A 20,020-nucleotide genomic window follows, 5' to 3' on the forward strand; every position below is an offset into this window, starting at 1 on the left:
CACCAATGACAAGCATTCTATTAGAGAACTGTAAGAACACAACAGATGGTGCCAATTTGAAACCTTGAAGGCATAGCTCTCATCCATCATAGAAGGTTTCTGTTATATTTGTGATCCTGGATACGTGTTGAAGAACAAACCTATCCACTGTCTGCCTTCAGGACTGTGAGATCCTGACCATAATGTGAATGTTCCTTCAGCTACTGAGCTGTCTTTCTTCTTGGTATGAGACTGCTTTCAAAGGTCTTCTCATTATATATCTTGAATATGTTCTAAATCCAAGGGTACATTTATGCAAAGATCACAGTACAACAGATTTATAACTTTCTTTCAAATAGATGAAAGTAATCTATGTTTTGTTTTGAGTGGAAGGTAATAAATAAGACTAAAGCTGGGGACTGGAGAGATGGCTCAGTGGTTAAGAGCACTGACTGCTCTTACAGAGGTCCTGAGTTCAATTCCCAGCAACCACATGGTGGCTCACAACCATCTGTAATAAGATCTGATGCCCTCTTCTGGTGTGTCTGAAGACAGCTATAGTGTACTCATATTAAATAAATAAACAAATAAATCTTTAAAAAAAAAAAAAAAAAGAAGAAGAGTCTCCTCTCAGCCGGGTAGTGGTGGCGGTAGGCAGAGGCAGGCAGATTTCTAAAAAAAAAAAAAAAAAGACTAAAGCTGGAGGTATAGCTCATACTTAACTAGTTTGTGCAAGGCACCAAATTTTATCTCCAGCCCCTCAATTCAATTTAAAAACATAAAAATTATATAAATAAGTAAATATCTTTTAAAATTTCCATTGGCTTTGCCTTTTTACCTTTTTTACAAAGTGGTTTTTCAGGATCCCAGGTATTATTGGCTTTACACCGGATCTGACTGCTTCCACTCAAAATGTATCCATTATCACACTTGAATATCACACTATCATTGTAGAAATATGGGGCTTTATTGTCAGTGAGCTTGACTCCATTTGCAACATGAACATCTGTGCACTGGACAGCTGGGAGGGAAAGTTTACAGAGAGGAGCAGGGCTACTCCAGGAGCCTCTTCCTCTGCTGTCACTTGTACAGTGGATGGATTGCTCTCCGATGAGTTTGAATTTTACGCCTTCCTCTGGTCCAGGATAGCACATGTATGTGACCACAGTTCCATATGGGACATCTTCTGAGGAACTCCATGTATGTGTCCCATTGTGGATAACAGGAGGTGGTGGGCAGGTGATTTCTAGGGATATGAAAGATACTGTATACATCTGACCAAGGGTTTGAAGTGCAGCATTTCTCACCATGTTATTTCTCTGGAGGATGTGAATGGTGCGCTCATGCTGTGATTAAACCTTGTTGTGTATATAAATTTTGATTTAAGCAAATTTCATTGTAAGTAAAATTTAAATTAAAGTTATATATGTTGCCAAAGGTTATACAAGTATTAGACATCAGGAACAGAATCTGAGTTCATATTTGACACCAATCTCCTATCTCTTCACTAAACCTTGACACAACCCAAAGTAGGAATTGTGGCTCCAATAGAGTGATCTCTCTATGTTCCGAACATCCTAAACCACAACATAAACTAGGTACTAAGTACACGGAATTTGACTGATTAGAGAAAGAGGTGACAAAAGAAAGGTGGCAAAATAGATAATATAAATCTTGACAAAATAATGTAGTAATTCCCATAGTATAGGTCTAACATTGGAAACTTATCAATCTTATATCACTTTAAATCCTCTATCAATTTTGTTACTCACCTTTACAAAGATGGATTTCTATAAACCAAGGAATTGTACCTTGACACAGTTGATAAGCACTCTCACTTAACTGGAACCTGGAGACAAAGAGCCATATCATTTGACCACATGATTACAATAAACTAAGCAAGCATTATGGGATCTAGAGGCAGACTGACAAATTTTAGGACAAAACACAACAAGAATAAAATATAGCCAACCTCAACATCATCCATTAACTGCATAATCCTCATGCATAGAAAAATATTGTAAGAATCTGTGAGCATATGACAGGGGGAAGACCTTTTTAATGAACTCTTATACACAGTTTACAGTGCGTACTGATGGGACAGACATCATTCAGAATGAGACATGTTTCACTTACCCTTCATCACAAGAAGAATTAACAGCTGTCCTAATAAACTGATTCTGAGGCCTCTTAAAGAGATGTGGTCCTACTGGCTTACACTCTGCAACTAAGAAAGAAGATAGAATGAGTAACAACACCAGACAATCTTGAGCAAAATATCTGTAATTGCATCATAGTACCTGTGCACTGGGGAGGAATGGGTGTCCACTTCCCCTCAGGGGTACAATGTATAGTGTCCTCTCCCACCAGTAAATAGCCAGGGTCACAGCTATATCTTATGGATGTACCAGGATCAAAGTTGAGCAAGTAACTATCTTCTTTTTGCCCATTGATAATTTTAGGAGGAGCCTGACATCCTAAATGAAAAACAAATAAAATAAAACATTTTAGCATAAAAAACACTGAGCCAAAGAAGTAAAAATTAATATGATAATACCATTTGCATGGCAGTTGTCTGGAATGGAGGGTATTTTGTGTTTCTCATGTAATTTCTCAATCCTCTTTTTTTTCTATACTCAGGCTGTTTCGTTCCTGTTTGCCGTAACTTACCTCCTATTTCTCCAACTCTTTCTTTTACTTTTTCTAAAGACAGGATTTTACTCTGTACCCCAAGCTGATCTCAAATTCACCATCTTCTTATATCATCAGCTCCCAAATCATAGCAATTTTGGCATGAGCCATTACATGGAACTATCTGAAGGAACTATCTTAGAAGACCTTATGGAATATTTTAATATATACCCTAGGTGAAAGCTTGTTGACTTTCTTTTTAAAAGTGATTGTTAGGACAAACAAGAGATCGTGCTCTCATATTTCCTAAAGAAATGGATAAATTAGTAAATTCTGGTGAATTTTCCACAGAGGTAAGAGGGTGCTAAAGAAAGCCTTCTTTATAATTTGTACCACAATCATGACTAAAAGTATAGGTACTAAAAGGGCCCTATGTAAAGTCCATAGACCCTTCCTCTCACTTTTTGAAATGATTCAATTTTGCATATTAGGCACCTACCTTTTTCACACACTGGTACCGGTGGCTCCCATGTGCCATGGGCATTGCATCGAATGCTCCTGTTGCCCTTCAAGGTGAAGCCAGGTTCACAAGAAAATTCCACAGTGTCATTATATGAATAACTATTTTTCGAAATAGATAACATTTGCCCTCTTTCGATCTTCGGTTGTAGACACAGAACTGCAGAAGTTGAAAGTTCACAATATGGAGCAGGGCCACTCCAAATCCCAGTCTTCTGACTACCAGTAGTACAATTGATAGTCTTCTCTCCAATAAGAGTGAAGCTCACTCCTTTCTCTGGGCTTGGGTCACAGGAGTAGGTAACTGTGCTTCCATATGGTACATTTTCTGAAAAGCTGCCTGTATGTCTTCCATTACGAACAGGTGGAGGTGGTGGGCAGAGAATTTCTAGAGATGGTAAAGGACAGTGATCTTTGAAACTGCTGAGTCATTCAGTATGCTAATGCAATATAATTACAAATGTGGTTTTAAAATTTAAAATCTATCTATCTATCTATCTATCTATCTATCTATCTATCTATCTATCATCTGTCTATCTATCATCCATCCATTGATCTATCTATCTATCTATCTATCTATCTATCTATCTATCTTTGCTTATAGAGGAAAAAGTACATGCTTATAGAAAAGTCAAGGACATAGTATGTACCTACCTTTACATACTGGCTTCTTAGTCCAGATGGCTTTCTGTTCAACAATTACACACTGACTAGAGGGCTGTCCTTGTAATTGGTACCTGAAGACAAGGTTTAGAATTTGGTACTATTAGGCAGTTTGTGCTATAAAACTGACAGGCTTGACTTCAAATCTATGAAGAGTCCACTTAAACTGTACAGATATTCTTTTATCAGTATTCTCTTTCACCACCTTATTCCAGATTATTCCAGGCTTATCCATGCTCTTTCTGTAGGCATCATAGTTCACAGCAGGCACATATAATCCAAGAACATTAAATTTTAGAGAACCTCTGATACTCACCCTTCATTACAGGAGAAGTACACAGTTGTGCCAACCTGAAGGCTCAGAGGTTCCTTTACCTGCCCATTGGGAAACTTTCCTGGATGTTCACACTGGGCCTCTAAGAAAAAAAAATTGTAAGAATAATAAATAAACCATGGCCTATATCAGGTCAGCCTCAAATAGATAGTAAATGTAAGATACCTTTGCATGTCGGGATGACACCATCCCAGTCTCCTGAAGATAAGCACTTAATTGTCTTTTTTCCAATAAGCAAATAGCCAGGTTCACAACTGTATGTCACAGACAACCCCGCAACAAACTGGTCAACATGCTGTCCTGTGTGGTGTCCATTATGAATCGTTGGAAGTGATGGGCACTCCAGAGGGAAATCTTTATACGTACACATAGGGGGAAAGCCATCAATCAGATGATACATACTTCTAAATGTAGCTAAGTACATAGAATGCATTCTGTGGTAACCAGTCATCATTAACTTTCAATTCATTCTCAAGCAGATGTGGCTTAATTATTTCCATTTGTGCAAAAGCGATTACAATTTGGAGTGAGGGAGATACATATGGGCTTACTAGTTAGCCCTGCTTGGCATGTGACTCTCTGTGCAAACCGGGCAAACTTTTAATTCATAAAGATCCACCTCCCAAGTGTGGAGATTCAAGGTGTGTACCACCATACCAAGATTTATTGTATCATTTCATCTTTAATTATATTATATGGATTACATTTGTCTTGAGGAAAATTTCGGTTTCTAGAAAGGTTAAGCTTAAAGCCTACCATTCAGAGGATTATCCTGACAGATATTACTAGTACAACTTTTTGGTATCATATTTATAACATGTATAGAAATATGTACATTATGTTTAGCACACATACTATTCTAACTCCATTTTATTGCATAGCACAATAATCTTTGATATTTTTCCATTTACATATATATATGTGTGTGTGTGTGTGTGTGTGTGTGAGAGAGGGAGAGAGAGAGACAGAGAGAGAGAGTCACCTACATCTTTCACTTTTGTTTTCCATAAATAATCCATTTTGAGACTATCTTAAAGAATACTTTCCTCTAAGACTGTCCATTTGTCTACTGGTTAGTTAATCTACTGATATATAAGTTAAATAAATATAATTTGAGGTACTTGGGATTGAACTAGGCAAGTACTCTGTCATTGATTTATATACACAATCCCTTTTGTTACTTTTCATTTTGCTACAAGGTCTGGCTAAATTGTCCAGGCAGCTTTAAAATTATAGTGTACCCAGGCAGGCCGTGAACTAATAACGCTTTCATTGCAGCCTACTGAGAAGTTAAGATTGTATTTCTGTGTTACTAGGCTAGAGATAATTATGTTTTTAAACAATATAGTATTCATAACTTCTCTGATCTATTTAGAATTTATCAACATTTCCTCTATTAAACTTTTATAGTATAATTTTATCAAATACTGACAATTTCTATGCTTTCAGAATTAAACTTTGGATTTAGATTCATTAGCAATATTAACCAGATAAAATGAGAATAAACATTCACAATAGTCCTTATTTATAACGTTAGTTGATTTGAAATGCTACAACCTAGGAGATGGTTTGAATAGCTGCATATGTAGCAGAGGATGGCCTAGACAGCCATCATTGGGAGGAGAGGCCCTTGGTATTGCAAAGATTATATGCCCCAGTATAGGGGAATGCCAGGGCCAGGAAGCAGTAGTGGGTGAATTGGAGGTCAAGGGGGGGGGGGATACAGGATTTTCCGGAGGGGATACGGGATTTTCGGAGAGGAAACTAGGAAAGCGGATAGCATTTGAAATGTAAATGAAGAAAATATCCAATAAAAATTGTTTGTTTTAAAAAAAGAATAAAGGGTAAATCACTTGTGAACATGTTTGCAGAGGACACAGAGAAGGCCATTGTTTCAGACTACAGTGAACAGATATCAACAGATGAATCTTAAATCCACTGGGCATATTTTTGCTCCCAGATTCCAAATTTCCCACAGACACCTGATTCTCACAGTTCCCACTAGCTCCTCATCCTTGGAAGATTTCCCCAAGGATGTTTTGTTTGGTTAATAGTTCCATTAATTATTTTAAACTTTTACTTGATTAATTTGTTTCAAACGAATAGTTATAATCCTTACAACTAAGAAAGAGCAGAAAGCCATCATTTTCCTCTTTCACTTGCTATTCCACACCAGCTCATGTCTCTGCAACTCATAGACCCATACAATTCTTCCTGCAGGAGCATGCAACAAATGGTCTGCCCATACGTGGAAGACCTTAGTCTTCAGTGAGACTTTACTTCCTCTCAGCATTCTCTCTGGCTGGCAGGCCCCAGCCTTTGATGTAGCTTTGCTTCCACACTCAATGTTCTCACAAGCTGGCAGACCCCAGGACTCTGACTTGTTTTAATTTCCTACTTACCACTCTCACAGACTGGCAGTGCTGTTGGTCCCCACATTTCATTTGCCTGGCACCAGACAGTTTTGCTTCCTTTCATGGTGAAGTTGGCTTTACAGGTAAATGTCACAGAATCACCATGTCTGAATGGTGGCTTAGATCCTTTATTCATGAAGCCCCCTGGTACTATGGGATTTGAGCAACGAGTGGTTTTATTCACAGATTCACATATAGGAGGAGCTTTATCCCAGGTGGCATTCACTTGATTTTCACTTATACAAAAGATAGCCTTTTCTCCAATGAGGCGGTAGCTAGGTGAACAAGTGTACCTCAGAACAGTTCCAGGAACTAAGGGAAGAGAATAATAGGGTTTCCGAGCATTTTTGACTTCAGGAGGAGGGTCACAAGAAATCTCTGAAAAATAGAAAAGGAACCATGTAAGCATACTGATCATTTAAAAAAAAATAAATAAAAATTTCAAGTATAAATCAAATCACTTTTCCAGAAATGTATTTAGAAATCAAATGCTTTGCTATGGTTCTACTTTTAGTTTGTTTATTTCCAAATTCTTACCTTTTTCAACCATCAGCAAAGAAATGAATATAAATCACCTTAATCAGACAACAAAGAAATAGAATTGGTCTCAAATCTGTCTAACATGTAGTTTCAGGGATTGTTTTTACAGATTTTCACTCCAAACAATTTTAATAAATGAAAGGCAAACTTTAAATATGTAAATGACATGCTAATTGCATGTAGGAAGTTAACATGGACTGTTGACATTTGGGCTCAATAGTCATGATTTCAAATCCTTGCTGTCCTTCAATAGCTATATGACCTTAGGCAAGTTGTATCCTCCTTCAGCCTCAGAGTCCCAGTCTATAGTGCAGTTCATGTTTCATAAGGTATGGTGAGAATACAGTGAGACAAAAGCATGTGAATGATCAGGAACATACGAGTTACTCAGTGCCTGTTGGAAACACACAGCCAGATTGCAGGTAGCACAGTCACATTAGATACTGTCACCAAGGACATTGCAGCCTCCTTACAGGTCAAGTGATCCCTTAAGGACAGATTCCTTTGAGAAAACCATAAAAATGATGTTTTGAGTAATGATCTCATATTCTTTATATATCCTAGTGGCATGAAAGAAATTAATTGTTCGCAGCTAATATGACACATACTCATCTTTTCTTGGAAATAAAGAAAAAGTTGTCCTGGAGTGGGGGCTAGCCCAAAAGCTGTTGCCTGTATGTGGGATATGTTCTTCTAAGTGGACTGCCTTGTCTGGCCTCAGTGGGAGCAGATCAGCCTAGCCCCACAGAGACTTGATGTGCCAGGGTGGAAAGAAACCCAGGGGGACTTCCACCCACTCAGAAAAGGAGGAAAGTGGGGAGGATTGTGGGAGAGGGTGACCGGAAGGAGGAAGTAAGCAGAATGTAAAGTGAATAAGTAAAAACTGAATAAACAGATAAATAAAAATAAATTAATTTAAAAGAAAAGAAAGTTGTCAATGTCTGTATTTCATTAATGTCCACTTTGTAGTACATAGAACTCTTCAGTACAAGACATGACATATGAAGGCATAACCAATATTTTATTACACTAGAAAGAGTTGTGCTTGGTTTTGATACAGGTAGCTTTCCAGAGCCTTTATTATTTTATTTATAGAATCACAACATAGTATGTTAACAAGTGAACAAATGTAATGCTTTTTCTGCATTTTTAAATAGTGGACAGTGGCAATTATTTGTTTAAAGTGCATAATTTGGTTAGAGTAGCCCTAACCCTGAGTTATTATATTTAATATCTGTATGGAAATACAGAGTCAAGAGACAAGATCCATATTTGATTATTTTTATTTTCTACTCACGTTCACAGACAGGAAACTTATTATTCCAGATTACTGTCTCTCCTTCTGGGATACACTGACTAGAAGGTTTGCCTTTTAACTGGAACCTTAAACAATAAGGAGCAGCAGATCACCACTAGAGCAAACCACTTGTCAATTACACAGAGCAAGTCACGTCCCTCACGTGTTCGTGGGGTGCAATGCATTCTAAAATATTTCTGGCTTAAGAAAACGCTCACAGCTACTTGTGAATATGATTCGCTATGCAGTGAACCAATAATGGATAAACACATACTAAAAATGCATCTTTTCTTTTGAATTCCTCCTCTCCTTTTTGGCACCCAAATGTCAACATTATCTTGATCATCTTCAGGGAAATGGTCTCAGTTCATATAGATAAAATAAGGAAGACACTGTTTCCCAATTTTACTCCAACAAGTCTCACTAAGTCCAAATTTTATATTCATTTCCCATATAGGAGCCTTAATTTGTGTACCAAAACTTTGCATTTCCAGATGATGAAATGTTAATTCCTACTTTTGCTGGTCAAGCACAAAATATATACACGTGGAAAAAAAAAATAAAAAGGTTTTGGTGGATGGCAGAGTTCTTAGTCAGAAAAGGTTAAGAAAAGTTAAGAAAATAATAAGACAGTAAAAATTTAACTATCTTCAGAACTCATACTTTGCAATCATTATGGGAAACAATCAGTGCAGGTCCTATCACTTCACACTCACCCTAAGTCACAAACAAAGGAAACCTCTGCCCCAAGTTGGAGGTTAGAGGGAAGAAACACACGGCCATGGAGAAGTTGGTTTGGAATTGCATCACATGATTTCACTAGGAAAGAAAAGAGAAGGCTTGCACATGAAGAGTCAGAAAACTGTTGAGTTTAACAGAGCTAAAGCTAAAGGTACGTCCTCGGTGTTCAGTGACTTCCTATGATGCCCAAGAGCTAGGACCTGTCATCCCTGGACTCCATGAGTCCTAGGGACCCCAGACTGCTCCCTCTCTACCCCCGCGTACTCGGGTTCTGTGGCATCCCACAGCCAGACGCAAACCACTTCTGCCCACCCAGAGCACCGGAGCTCTGGAGGGACCTGGGTCATCTCTCCCACCCCCTTTACTACCCCACGACCAGCACCCCACAGTACATGAGGAGTAAGGAAACCATTGAGGTTAACAGGGTTTAAGCTCTAGGCACCTTCACATGTTGGGACGGTATTGCTCCAGGTTCCCAAGGATGTACACTCCATGAGGTTAGTTCCAATGAGAGTATAGCCAGGGTTACAGCTATATGACACTTTCTGGCCAACAGAGAAGAACTCCTTATCCTTTTTGTTATAATCACCATGGAGGATATTTTGAGGTGGTAGACATCCTACAAGAAGAACAGGACCAAAAAGTCCTTTTATTTTTTTCAATAAGAACTGTATTGTTTACTACTTATAGCTATCTACCACACTAAGGCAGAAAGAGAGGCCATGGGTTGGGATTAATGTATCCTTCTCCAACGTGTCACACTTTGGAAGGCCATGTGTCCATCTACTTTCTCTGGTTTCATCCATTCCAGGTAACACTACTCTTAGCTCATTTTTCACTTTATTCAACTAAAAACTCTGAGAGACCCTTCTACCAATAGGGTAGATAAAGAATCAAACACATGCTTTCCCCACCCAAATCTTCCGTGTCCTTTTTGCTCCAAAAAAGCAAGATTAAGGAGGCTTTGTTGCTTTTACAGAGGCAAACAATTCACATTAAGAAGAGAAGGGGAGAATGGGAGCCACAGGCTCAAAATAACTACCAACTTTTTTCCACAAAATTACATTTTCAGCATCAACATGATGTCTACAGAATTTTGAATCAAATTTTTATCTTAGCTAAAGTTTGATGGAAATCTATTAATATGGTTAATACAATGGAGAGTTTATTTTAGCCTCATTTAAATATAATAAAATCATTAAAAACTCTAATGATCAACTTTTGTACTATGTTTGAAAATTACTTTTATTCTTTAAAGAACATAATCATATATATTTATGAGATACCATGTGATATTGTATAATATCTAAATATCTTCTAAAACTTATTATTCCTTTGCAAACTTTCAAATTCCTTTATTCTAGATTGAAAATATACATACAAACTGTCATAATATATAGCAGTAATTGTACTGTTTGTAGGGACACCAGAACTTATTTCTTCTATCTAATCTGACTTTTATCTGCATTCTTAACAGCATTTGGTATATTGTGTAATGGATGGGTCTTTATATGTGTAGAAGTGGGCTAAGTCCTCATGCTTACATGTGTGTTTTTGTGGTGTTGTGCATCAATACATATGCATATAGAGGAGATTATCTTGTTTTATGAGACAAAGGTTCTTAGTGGGAACTGTGGCTCACCAACTAAGCTAGACTGGCTGGTCTGTACGCCTTAGGAACCTGTCTGTCTCTGCCCCCTCTAACTATAGGATCAAAAGCGCTTGCCATCACACTTGGCTTTTTACATAGGTTCCATTGTTAAAATCACATCTTCATGCTTGTACAACAAGCACTTTATGCATTGAACCGTCTTTCTAGTTCAATTTTTTTTGATGAGTCATTTTAAATGAAGAAGTCATACATCATTGTGGTTTGATTTGCATTTTTATGATGATTAGTAATCATAAACATTTACCATATATTTGCTGTCCATTTTATTTTGGAAAAATTATTAATGTCCATTTTGATGTTAGATTTCTGTTCTGCTATTAAGTTCTTTCAGTCCCTTATAAGTGCTGAATACTAATTCCTTGTCAGATGTATAGTTTGGAAATATTTTCTCTCACTCTGTATTATTCTTTTTATCCCATTGTTTCATTTGTTGTAGAGAAACTGTTTGCTATATAATATAGTTAGTCTGTTTTTGACATTGTTTTCTATATTTTTAATGGTCTTATCCAAAACATGTTGACTATTCCAGTGTTCCTAAGTATTATATCTATTTTCTTCAAAGAGTTTTGTGTCTCATAATTTTACTTTTAAACATTACATTGTTTTTTTTTAAAGTGTGTTATACTTTTTCTTGTAATTATAATACTGTTCTGGAATGAAATAAAATCCCCATCCCCTTAACAGCTAGAGACCTCCCATGATCATGGATTAGTAAAGCTTTAGATAGATATTACTTCTAAAGTTTACTTTCAAGTTTTTGATCCTAGAAATCCAGTCACATAGTCCTTCTATTCTTTCTGTAGGTACCATGTGTGTATTCTGAAGAACTTATATTTTTATTTATAAATATGCAATGTTTCTGGCCCAACTTACCCATGAAGCATGTTGGCAGTGGAGGGCTCCATTTGCTGTTTGGCTGGCACCATGCTATTCTGCTGCCTTTCATGGTAAAGCCAGATTTGCACTTAAATATTACTGTATCATTTAAGAAGAAGGAGTGTTTAAATCCAGACTCCACTAGTCCATTTTCAATTTCTGGTATTGGACACTTGACTCTAGGAATACACTGAGGAGGTGGACTATTCCAGATGCCAACTTGATTGTCTTTGCTGGTACAATATATTGACTTCTCACCCACCAGATCAAACAGTTTTTCCCTATTCTTTCCAGTATGGCAATAATAAGTTACTACCATCCCATAGAAAAAGCTGTCTCTGCTGCTGCTGTAGAAGTCTCCATTGGAGATGGCTGGAGGTGACTCACAAGGAATAGCTTTTGGAGGGAAGTAGTTAAGAAAAGAGAGAAGGCATTGGAATGTTACATTTTTTTTTAAAAAATGTAGTCTTCATTCCCAGAAAAAGAGCTTAATCTTTACCTACAAGTTATACATAATATTGAAATTCTATATTCTAATCAAAGTAACAAATAAGCCAGAAAGGAAAATAAATGGAACCAGCTGATTGAAAAGTCAAAGGCTATGAGCTCAAAATACAGAGATTCTGGCACTATAGGCTTCTTGGGGTGAACTACTTTTGAATGGTTACTTTTGTCAGTGTATAATATAATGAATATTTTAAACTTAAGAATATACTCACTGTTAAATAATACCATAAAATAATATTAATTGAAAAGTGTGATAGAATTAGAAGTCATGGAAGGAAATCAGTCAGAGTTGGGTTCACAACAACTCAAGCCTAGTAAAATCCCAAGCACTCATTTTTACGTGCAGATGCTCAGTTTCCTTTAGAAGGGGATAAGAGAAATTTAGTAGGATGCTATAAAAAGATCATTTTACTCACATTCACAAAGAGGCACATCATTATCCCACATTACAGTATTGTCTGATACAATACATGTAGCAGACGCGTCACCAATGAGTCGATATCTAGAAGCAAAGAGGTGACTCATCATATCCCAGTTACACTTACACTTTAGAAAAACCTTAAAGAATGAGAAAAGGTAGAATATTTTGTAAGACAGTGAAATAGTGATAGAGAAGGACTTATATAATAAATTCAACAGTATAGCCAGAAAAGACCTGACTTCCTAGTTCATAGCACTGGAGACTTAAAATTGAAGAAGGGTAGCTTTATCTTCTTTCTCTCTAAGGGTCTTCTTGACTGAAGTGTCATTTCTGAAGCAAGTCAAAGAGACCGAGCTTTTGTATTTACTCATATTAAAAGGTTTCTGGTTATTATTTCAGAACCCATGAATCCTGCAAAGGCATCCTGCCTACTCACCCTTGATTACAAGAATACGTAATTGTTGACCCAAACTCGATACCCGTGTTTATATGCACAGAGCCATGGAGGGGGTCTTGAGGATTCATACATGGTTTACCTACAAGGGAAACAAAACAGGATTTGGGGCTGGGGTTAAGAAGACTTTATGTTTTTCTATTAGATCCCCTAACTAACTAGATTTGCTGTTGAAGCTGCATATGTTTTTTTCTCAAAGCATTTTTATGATTTGTAAAACATATACTTTCTCAAGAGCAGTCAATTTTTGAACACTGTTCAAAACCTATTGTTTAAATTTCTGTACATGTAGAAAAACTTTACTTGTGGTCAATTCTAACTTTAAAGCCTCCATTTTCTCTTTATTAAATTCTATTAAAGAAAACAGAGAGATATATATGCCATGACATATTAATTGACTGGTCTTTTGTCTGGAAAATGACAAACTATTCTATATAGATAAAGTGATAAAGCCAAATATGGCTTGTAGAAGTACTCACGTTTACAGAACTGCTGAGCATCTGACCACTTGGAGGTTTCTAAGCAGGTGAGTTTCTAAAGGCATCATCTACTAAGTCTCCTGTATTAAAAACCTACAGTCCTCATTTCTTACCTATAACTCATCCTCTAATTCTTCATTTAATTCATTTAGGTACAAAATTTTAGTGCCTGTATTCCAAAATTTTTCTCCAAACTCATTATTTTGGCATTTTTATAGTTTTACTGGATTGTTGAGAGGCAAAATTTACCTTTCTAATGCTTGCCTGGCTTGGTCTAGTACCTCCTCCATAACATGGCATGTGTTTCCTTTTTACAGCATAAATATGGTCATGTCATACTTCCCACTTACAAACTCATGATGATTTGACATGATTCATGGGAAAGAAAGTATACAATCCTAGAGTTATATTTGCTCAAACCATATTGACATTTTTCCATTTTTCCAAAGGTATTTTCTCCAGAATTTTGCCCTCTGCCAAGAAGACCCCAGTTTCCCTAATTTTCTCAAATAACATTTATTTTTCTGTAGTTGAGCATCAGTTTACTTCTATTACTAAACAACATCATAAAGTCTGGGACTGTATTTCAGTGACAGAGTGCGTGGCTAACCTGTGCAGTGCCTTGTGTTCCATTCTCAGCTGTGCACTAGAGAACTGTGATCTTTGTTGCTCCTTACAAGATGCACTTTCTACTGCTTCACACATTCTAGATAATAAAAACTATTTTTGAATTGAATGTAGTAAGAATGAGATAAAACTAATATTCTTTAGTATACCAACATCTAATCTCAAGACAATAGCATAAACCTTGGTGGTGACTTATACACTAGTACTCAGAAAACTTAGAAGTTAAAGAAAACAGAGAGGTATATTGCCACAACGTATTAATTTACTGGTCTTTTGTCTGGAAAATGGCAAACTATTCTACATAGATAAAGTGATAAAGCCAAATATGGCTTGTAGAAGTACTCACGTTTACAGAACTGCTGAGCATCTGACCACTTGGAGGTTTCTAAGCAGGTGATAATAAATGACTTCCTAAAATACCCAGGGCGACATTTGTATTCCCAAGTTGTTCCAATGGCAAACTCAGACTTATCACTCACAATAGAAGGTTTAGCAAAAGAATACTTTGGCAGCAACTTACACTGACCTAGAAATAAGGACCACAGAAATATCAAAGCTGAGAAAAGCTAAAGTTTCTCTGCTTCTCTTTTGTCACCAATTTATCCAACAAATTTGATCTTTAGAAGTAATATTGTTTGGAGAAATATTGTCTGAAAAAAATCATTCTAGTCTGGATGAACACATAAAGAAATTCAAACGGTTTTAAATACATACTTCAGAGGAGGATCTGGAGAAAAGTTTTTTTCATAAAATTTCATCCTTTTATAATTCTGTAATTAAAAACTGTGGATGGATTGCTTTTTTTTCCACAGTGTGGTCAGAAAATATAAGAAACATATGTAGAACTTCAGGAATAAGTATGCTGAACTTAATGTAAGACACACAACTCTGAACGTAATAGAGGTCAGTGAAGGAAGACAGCAGCACTCTCTATACAGTTGCTTTCTCCAGGTGCTCAGCAAATAGCACAACAATCGATGAATGAGACTTCATGAAATTGCAGAGCATCTGCACATCAAAAGCAAAGAAAGTGGAAGGTAGTCTACAAAATGGGAGAAAAAAATCTTTGCTAACTAGATATCTGATTAATATCTAGACTATATAAAGAAATGAACACCCAAAACCCTTCATCAATAAATGAGCTAATGGAATGAGCATTCCATTCTCAAATGAAGTACAAATGTTCAATAAAAAAAAAAATCAGCCTCACCTATCATCAGGGAAATAAAAATTAAAACTGTGTTAAGATTCCATCTCACAATAGTTTTTTTTTCCTTTTTTTATTTTTAAGAAAACAAGTAACAACAAATGCTGGTAAGGATACAGACAAAAAGGAACAATTTTACATTGCTAATGAGAATGTAAACCAATCTGGCCACCATGAAAATTGGTTTGGAGATTCTTCAACAAACTCAATACAGATCTACCACATGATCATCTATAGCATTTGTCAATGTTTACCCAGAAGAATATCACAGATATATTTGCACATCAATGCTTATTGCAGTATTATTCACAATGGCTGTTATGGAACCAACCTACATGGCCAGCAACTGAATAGATTAAGAAAATGTGATATATACAATGGTGCTTTTTTCAGCTATAAAGAAGAATGAAGTTATGTTGTTTGTTAGAAGATGGATGAAAGTGGAGATGATAATATCAAGTGCACTGTCAACCTCTCTCTCTCACACCCCCCTTCTCTCTCATATACATTTGAGAGTAGCAGTAAACTGTCTGAGAACAAAGGGGATTAATGGGAGGGGAGAAGATTAAGGAGTGGAAGGGTAGTAGGTAGTATATTATTGCAGTGCACTGTATAGTTGTATGAGAATGGGCTTAGATAACCTTGTATAATAATTATAAGATAATAATAATAATTCTATACATTGGGGGTGGAAAGAAAGTTGTGTCCATTATTTGTACCAATTATTTTTCTGATCATTGTCATATATATATAGTTGACAGAAACAACTTAAGGGAAGGGAGATTAGTTGCCTCATACTCCAGGGTACACCATTGATCATGGTAGGGAAGGTACATGACTAGACCAGCTTAGTCCGTTGGGACCAACAGCTGCTGGTTACATGACATCAACCAGGAAACAAAAAGGCTTGACTAGAAGTGAAAAAAGGAATATAACCTCTAGGTTCTACAAATCAGTTGTAAACCAAATATTCAAATACATGAGCATGTGGGATATATTGTACATTCCAACAATAATGAACACAATAAAAACAAAAAATATACTCCCTGGTTTTAAAATAAAAGCAGAAGTGCACAAGTAAAAAGCATCTTTAAAAGATTTTATTTTTTGAAGATTTTATTTTTTATTTCACGTCTAAGAATGTTTTGCCTACGTGTATGTATATGTCCACTATATGTATTCAGTGCCTGCAAAGTCCTGACTAGAGTGATCGATCTCCTGGAACTGGAGTCACAGGTGCTTATGAAGCACCAACCGGATGCTGAGAACCAAACCCTGGTTGACTGCAAGAGCAACAATGCTCTAACTATTGAGCCATCTCTCCAGCCCTACAAGTAAAAATCTTATAAATAAAACATTTACCATAAGAAACTAAAGTACCACAAAGATCTTGTAAAATCAAATCACTTTAATTGATTTATATAACTATCTTAATCACTAAACTTTATCATATAGAGAAAAACATATTCATTCATCATTGAACTTGCTTATTTATTATTTATGGCTTTATAAGATAAGGTCTCACTATATAACCTTGATCTTAGAGTCCTTCTGCCTCAACCTCTCTAGTACTCTACTTCTCATTATATTTGCTTTCTTATTTTAACAAACTAAAGAAACCCCAAAATAGCTAGTAAAAGCTTTCTAATATATCAGAGAAAAGAACTTGTCATTAGCAATGAAATAAAGGCCATTGCCAAGTACAGAAGTGGATGCTCACAGTCATCTATTGGATGGAACACAGGGCCCCCAATGGAGGAGCTAGAGAAAGTACCCAAGGAACTAAAGGGGTCTGCAACCCTATAGGAGGAACAACAATATAAACTAACCAGTACCCCCAGAACTGTGTCTCTAGCTGCATATGTATCAGAAGATGGCCTAGTCGGCCATCAATGGGAGGAGAGGCCCTTGGTCTTGTGAAGATCATATGCCCCAGTACAGGGGAATTCCAGGGCCAGCAAGTGGGAGTGGGTAGGTTGGGGAGTAGGGCGGGGGGAGGGTATAGGGTACTTTGGGGATAGCATTTGAAATGTAAATGAAGAAAATGTCCAATAAAAAAGAAATAAAGGCCATTGCAACATCCATACACTTGAGTATGGCTCTAAAAAAATAATTTTCTACATAAGAGTGAATATTACCTCCTTAACTTTATTTGCAGAGATCCAGAAGTTCACTCTTATTCAGATCAGAGGAATCTAGACAAAAAGTGCCACTTTGTGAAACCCTACAAGAGTAGAAATATACCTGAAAATTTACAAATTTAAAAATTTTTCCCACAAAAGTGTGAGGCAGGTACAGCTGAAGGCTAAACAGTGGTTGCCTGCTGACTCAAAGACATTCACCAAACTCCCAAGGCCACAGCCAGATCAGTCTTCTCTAACTCCATGCTTCTACTGGGGAATTGAAAAAGAGTCACCACTGTTAGGAGCTAGATCTTACTGTAGGTTCCTCTTTTGTAATTCTTTAGTTTCTTCCATTAATTCCCACCAATTTCCCCAACTACATACTCTGTGAAAAACATCAAGAAAGTCTCTATGAAAAATGAAGGCTGAAAAACAGTGAAGATAGATATCTTTACAACATGATGAGACTTCTACCAGTTATTCTAAGCAAATAATAATCTGTGATTATCAATTGTAAATAAGGACAAAAAATTATCTTCTACAATATGGAAAAAACATTTAAATTCATAAAACTCAACAATACAGACCAAGAGAGATACAAGATCTGGAAACTACAGAAGAGGAAACTTTACAATGTGACTTTCCATGTCAAAATGAAGCAAGAACTTTGTGCATGAGGGTTAATAGAAGTCTCATCTCTAGTAAGGAGATCTCACACTGTATTGAAACTGCCCACCTTCCAGGCCACAGTACAGAATTTCCAGAGATTGGTTTCTCCTCCAATCAGAAAGTGAAAGAGAGCAGGTAAAAAGGCACTGCTGTCAAACCTGATGACCAATCGAGTTTAATCCCTGGAACCCACGACTCGAAAGGAGAGAACGAACTCCTATGAGTTGTCCTCTGACCTCCAAGCACATGCCATTGAATGAACACACCTCCCACACATATGATAAACAAATAAACACATTTAATGATTTTTCAAAGAAAAAGAAAGGCTAGCCTACAAGCTATTACATGATAGGAATTTTCATGAGAGTCTCTTTTCTCTCTTTACATCTTTCTAGGATCTGGAGTGAAGATCGGAGTAGTGACTAACACTGAAAATTCTTCTGGAGGACAGGGAGAGATTAACTATTTAGATGTAAAAGGCTTTACACAGATGATTTAGAAATCATGTAGAAGTAGATGGAGGATTTATATGTAGAATAAAAACAAATCTGAAAAGTTGGTCAGAAGGCAGAAGTAGGGAAATCATTATTGAGAATTATCATCAAATGCCTTAATACTGGGTTTCCTGGCCTATCTGATGGATATGGATGATATTTTTTAAATGAGATTCATGTATGTTAACCAAAGTATTGTACTAAGCATAAAACATTCATCAGTGAACATGAAATAAGGTTCAGCCATCCCTAGAATTGATTTTCCAGTAGAAATTGTAGCAGAAGTAATGCATAATATTCAGACCCTATAACAACCAGATGCATCCTTAGCTGCTAACTGCTACACTTAGTGTCAACAGTTAAGTGCCAATTGACTTAATTTCTTTGGCAGCTCCTGATTTCTTTCACCTCCATGGGATGGTAGCACAGCTAATTTCTGACTTTATATATGAAAAACTGAGGGTCAGGGCTCTAACCAACTTGCCAAATTCACGCAGCCATTGAGGTTTACTGTAAGCAACCTATGAATTTATTCACTATGAGAACAAGTTATACTGAGACTTGCCAAAATTTACTCAGCATTGAGGTTTTTGCAGTAAATGTCTTATACCTGATCCCTTCACTACCAGAATAAATGGTACTACTTTAAAAGCAAGCCAATCTGTGAAACAACACCACACACACACACACACTCACACCATTTACAGAGAACACTGAAGGAGAACCTACAGAAGTCACAGTTTTAATTTATGTTCAACTTTAAAAACTAACTGAAGATAGTTTTTAAACATACTATCAAAGATAAAAAAATCTGAGACCCACATTGGAGAATCAGGTGTTAGTCTTTTTAAAAACGAAGCAGGGCTCCGTGCCTAAAGGCAAATGCAGGTCTGTAATCCTTGAGCACAGCCTGGGACACTACTGTGTGAGCTCTTGATGAATTCCCTGGAGGCTGGAATCCAGGGAGAAGAGAGCAGAGCCCCCCACGCCACCCCCCCCAAAAATGCAGCAGTCACATTCCAAAGCAACCCCCAAGCAATGCAGCAGTCACATTCCAAAGCGACCATAAGTGTCTCAGCCTTCTATGGTGATAATCCATCTCCCAGAAGAGGTGGGGACGTTCTGCATCAGGAGACAGAGGGATCTCCAAAGGTGTCAGGGACAGCCAAGTATCCAGCATTGGCCCCACATCCCTGCTTTGTCCTCTAGCCTTTGTGTAGGCACAGAAAGTTTCCCAGCCCTGGTGGAATTCCCGTATTTGAGCTCCCTTGCCCAGCTCACCAAGAACTCCTGGAGTGATGAGAGTGAAGAAAACCCAGAGCGAACCCAAGGCTCCCATGTGTGCAGCGGTCCAATGGCAGGTTGCGCTCTGT

General features: G+C 37.0%; 1 protein-coding gene across 1 annotated transcript in view; it reads right to left on the bottom strand.

Annotated features, from left to right (window-relative positions):
• Cr2 (complement C3d receptor 2) overlaps window positions 1-20,020 on the bottom strand; it is a 34,391-nt gene extending 14,371 nt beyond the window's left edge. Inside the window, exons 1-17 of the mRNA XM_029477802.2 lie at window positions 19,929-20,020; window positions 14,501-14,680; window positions 13,031-13,130; window positions 12,590-12,675; window positions 11,664-12,062; window positions 9,561-9,737; window positions 9,094-9,196; window positions 8,378-8,463; window positions 6,529-6,918; window positions 4,292-4,480; window positions 4,109-4,208; window positions 3,784-3,866; window positions 3,110-3,517; window positions 2,280-2,456; window positions 2,116-2,206; window positions 1,752-1,828; window positions 818-1,225 (exon numbers count right to left, since the gene is read on the bottom strand). Coding sequence (XP_029333662.2) covers window positions 818-1,225; window positions 1,752-1,828; window positions 2,116-2,206; window positions 2,280-2,456; window positions 3,110-3,517; window positions 3,784-3,866; window positions 4,109-4,208; window positions 4,292-4,480; window positions 6,529-6,918; window positions 8,378-8,463; window positions 9,094-9,196; window positions 9,561-9,737; window positions 11,664-12,062; window positions 12,590-12,675; window positions 13,031-13,130; window positions 14,501-14,680; window positions 19,929-19,986 — 3,112 coding nt within the window. The 5' untranslated portion in view covers window positions 19,987-20,020. The remainder of the gene's footprint in view (window positions 1-817; window positions 1,226-1,751; window positions 1,829-2,115; window positions 2,207-2,279; window positions 2,457-3,109; window positions 3,518-3,783; window positions 3,867-4,108; window positions 4,209-4,291; window positions 4,481-6,528; window positions 6,919-8,377; window positions 8,464-9,093; window positions 9,197-9,560; window positions 9,738-11,663; window positions 12,063-12,589; window positions 12,676-13,030; window positions 13,131-14,500; window positions 14,681-19,928) is intronic.

Source organism: Mus caroli, unplaced genomic scaffold, assembly GCF_978045245.1.
Source record: "Mus caroli unplaced genomic scaffold, Mus_caroli_1 scaffold_1, whole genome shotgun sequence".
NCBI lineage: Eukaryota > Metazoa > Chordata > Mammalia > Rodentia > Muridae > Mus > Mus caroli.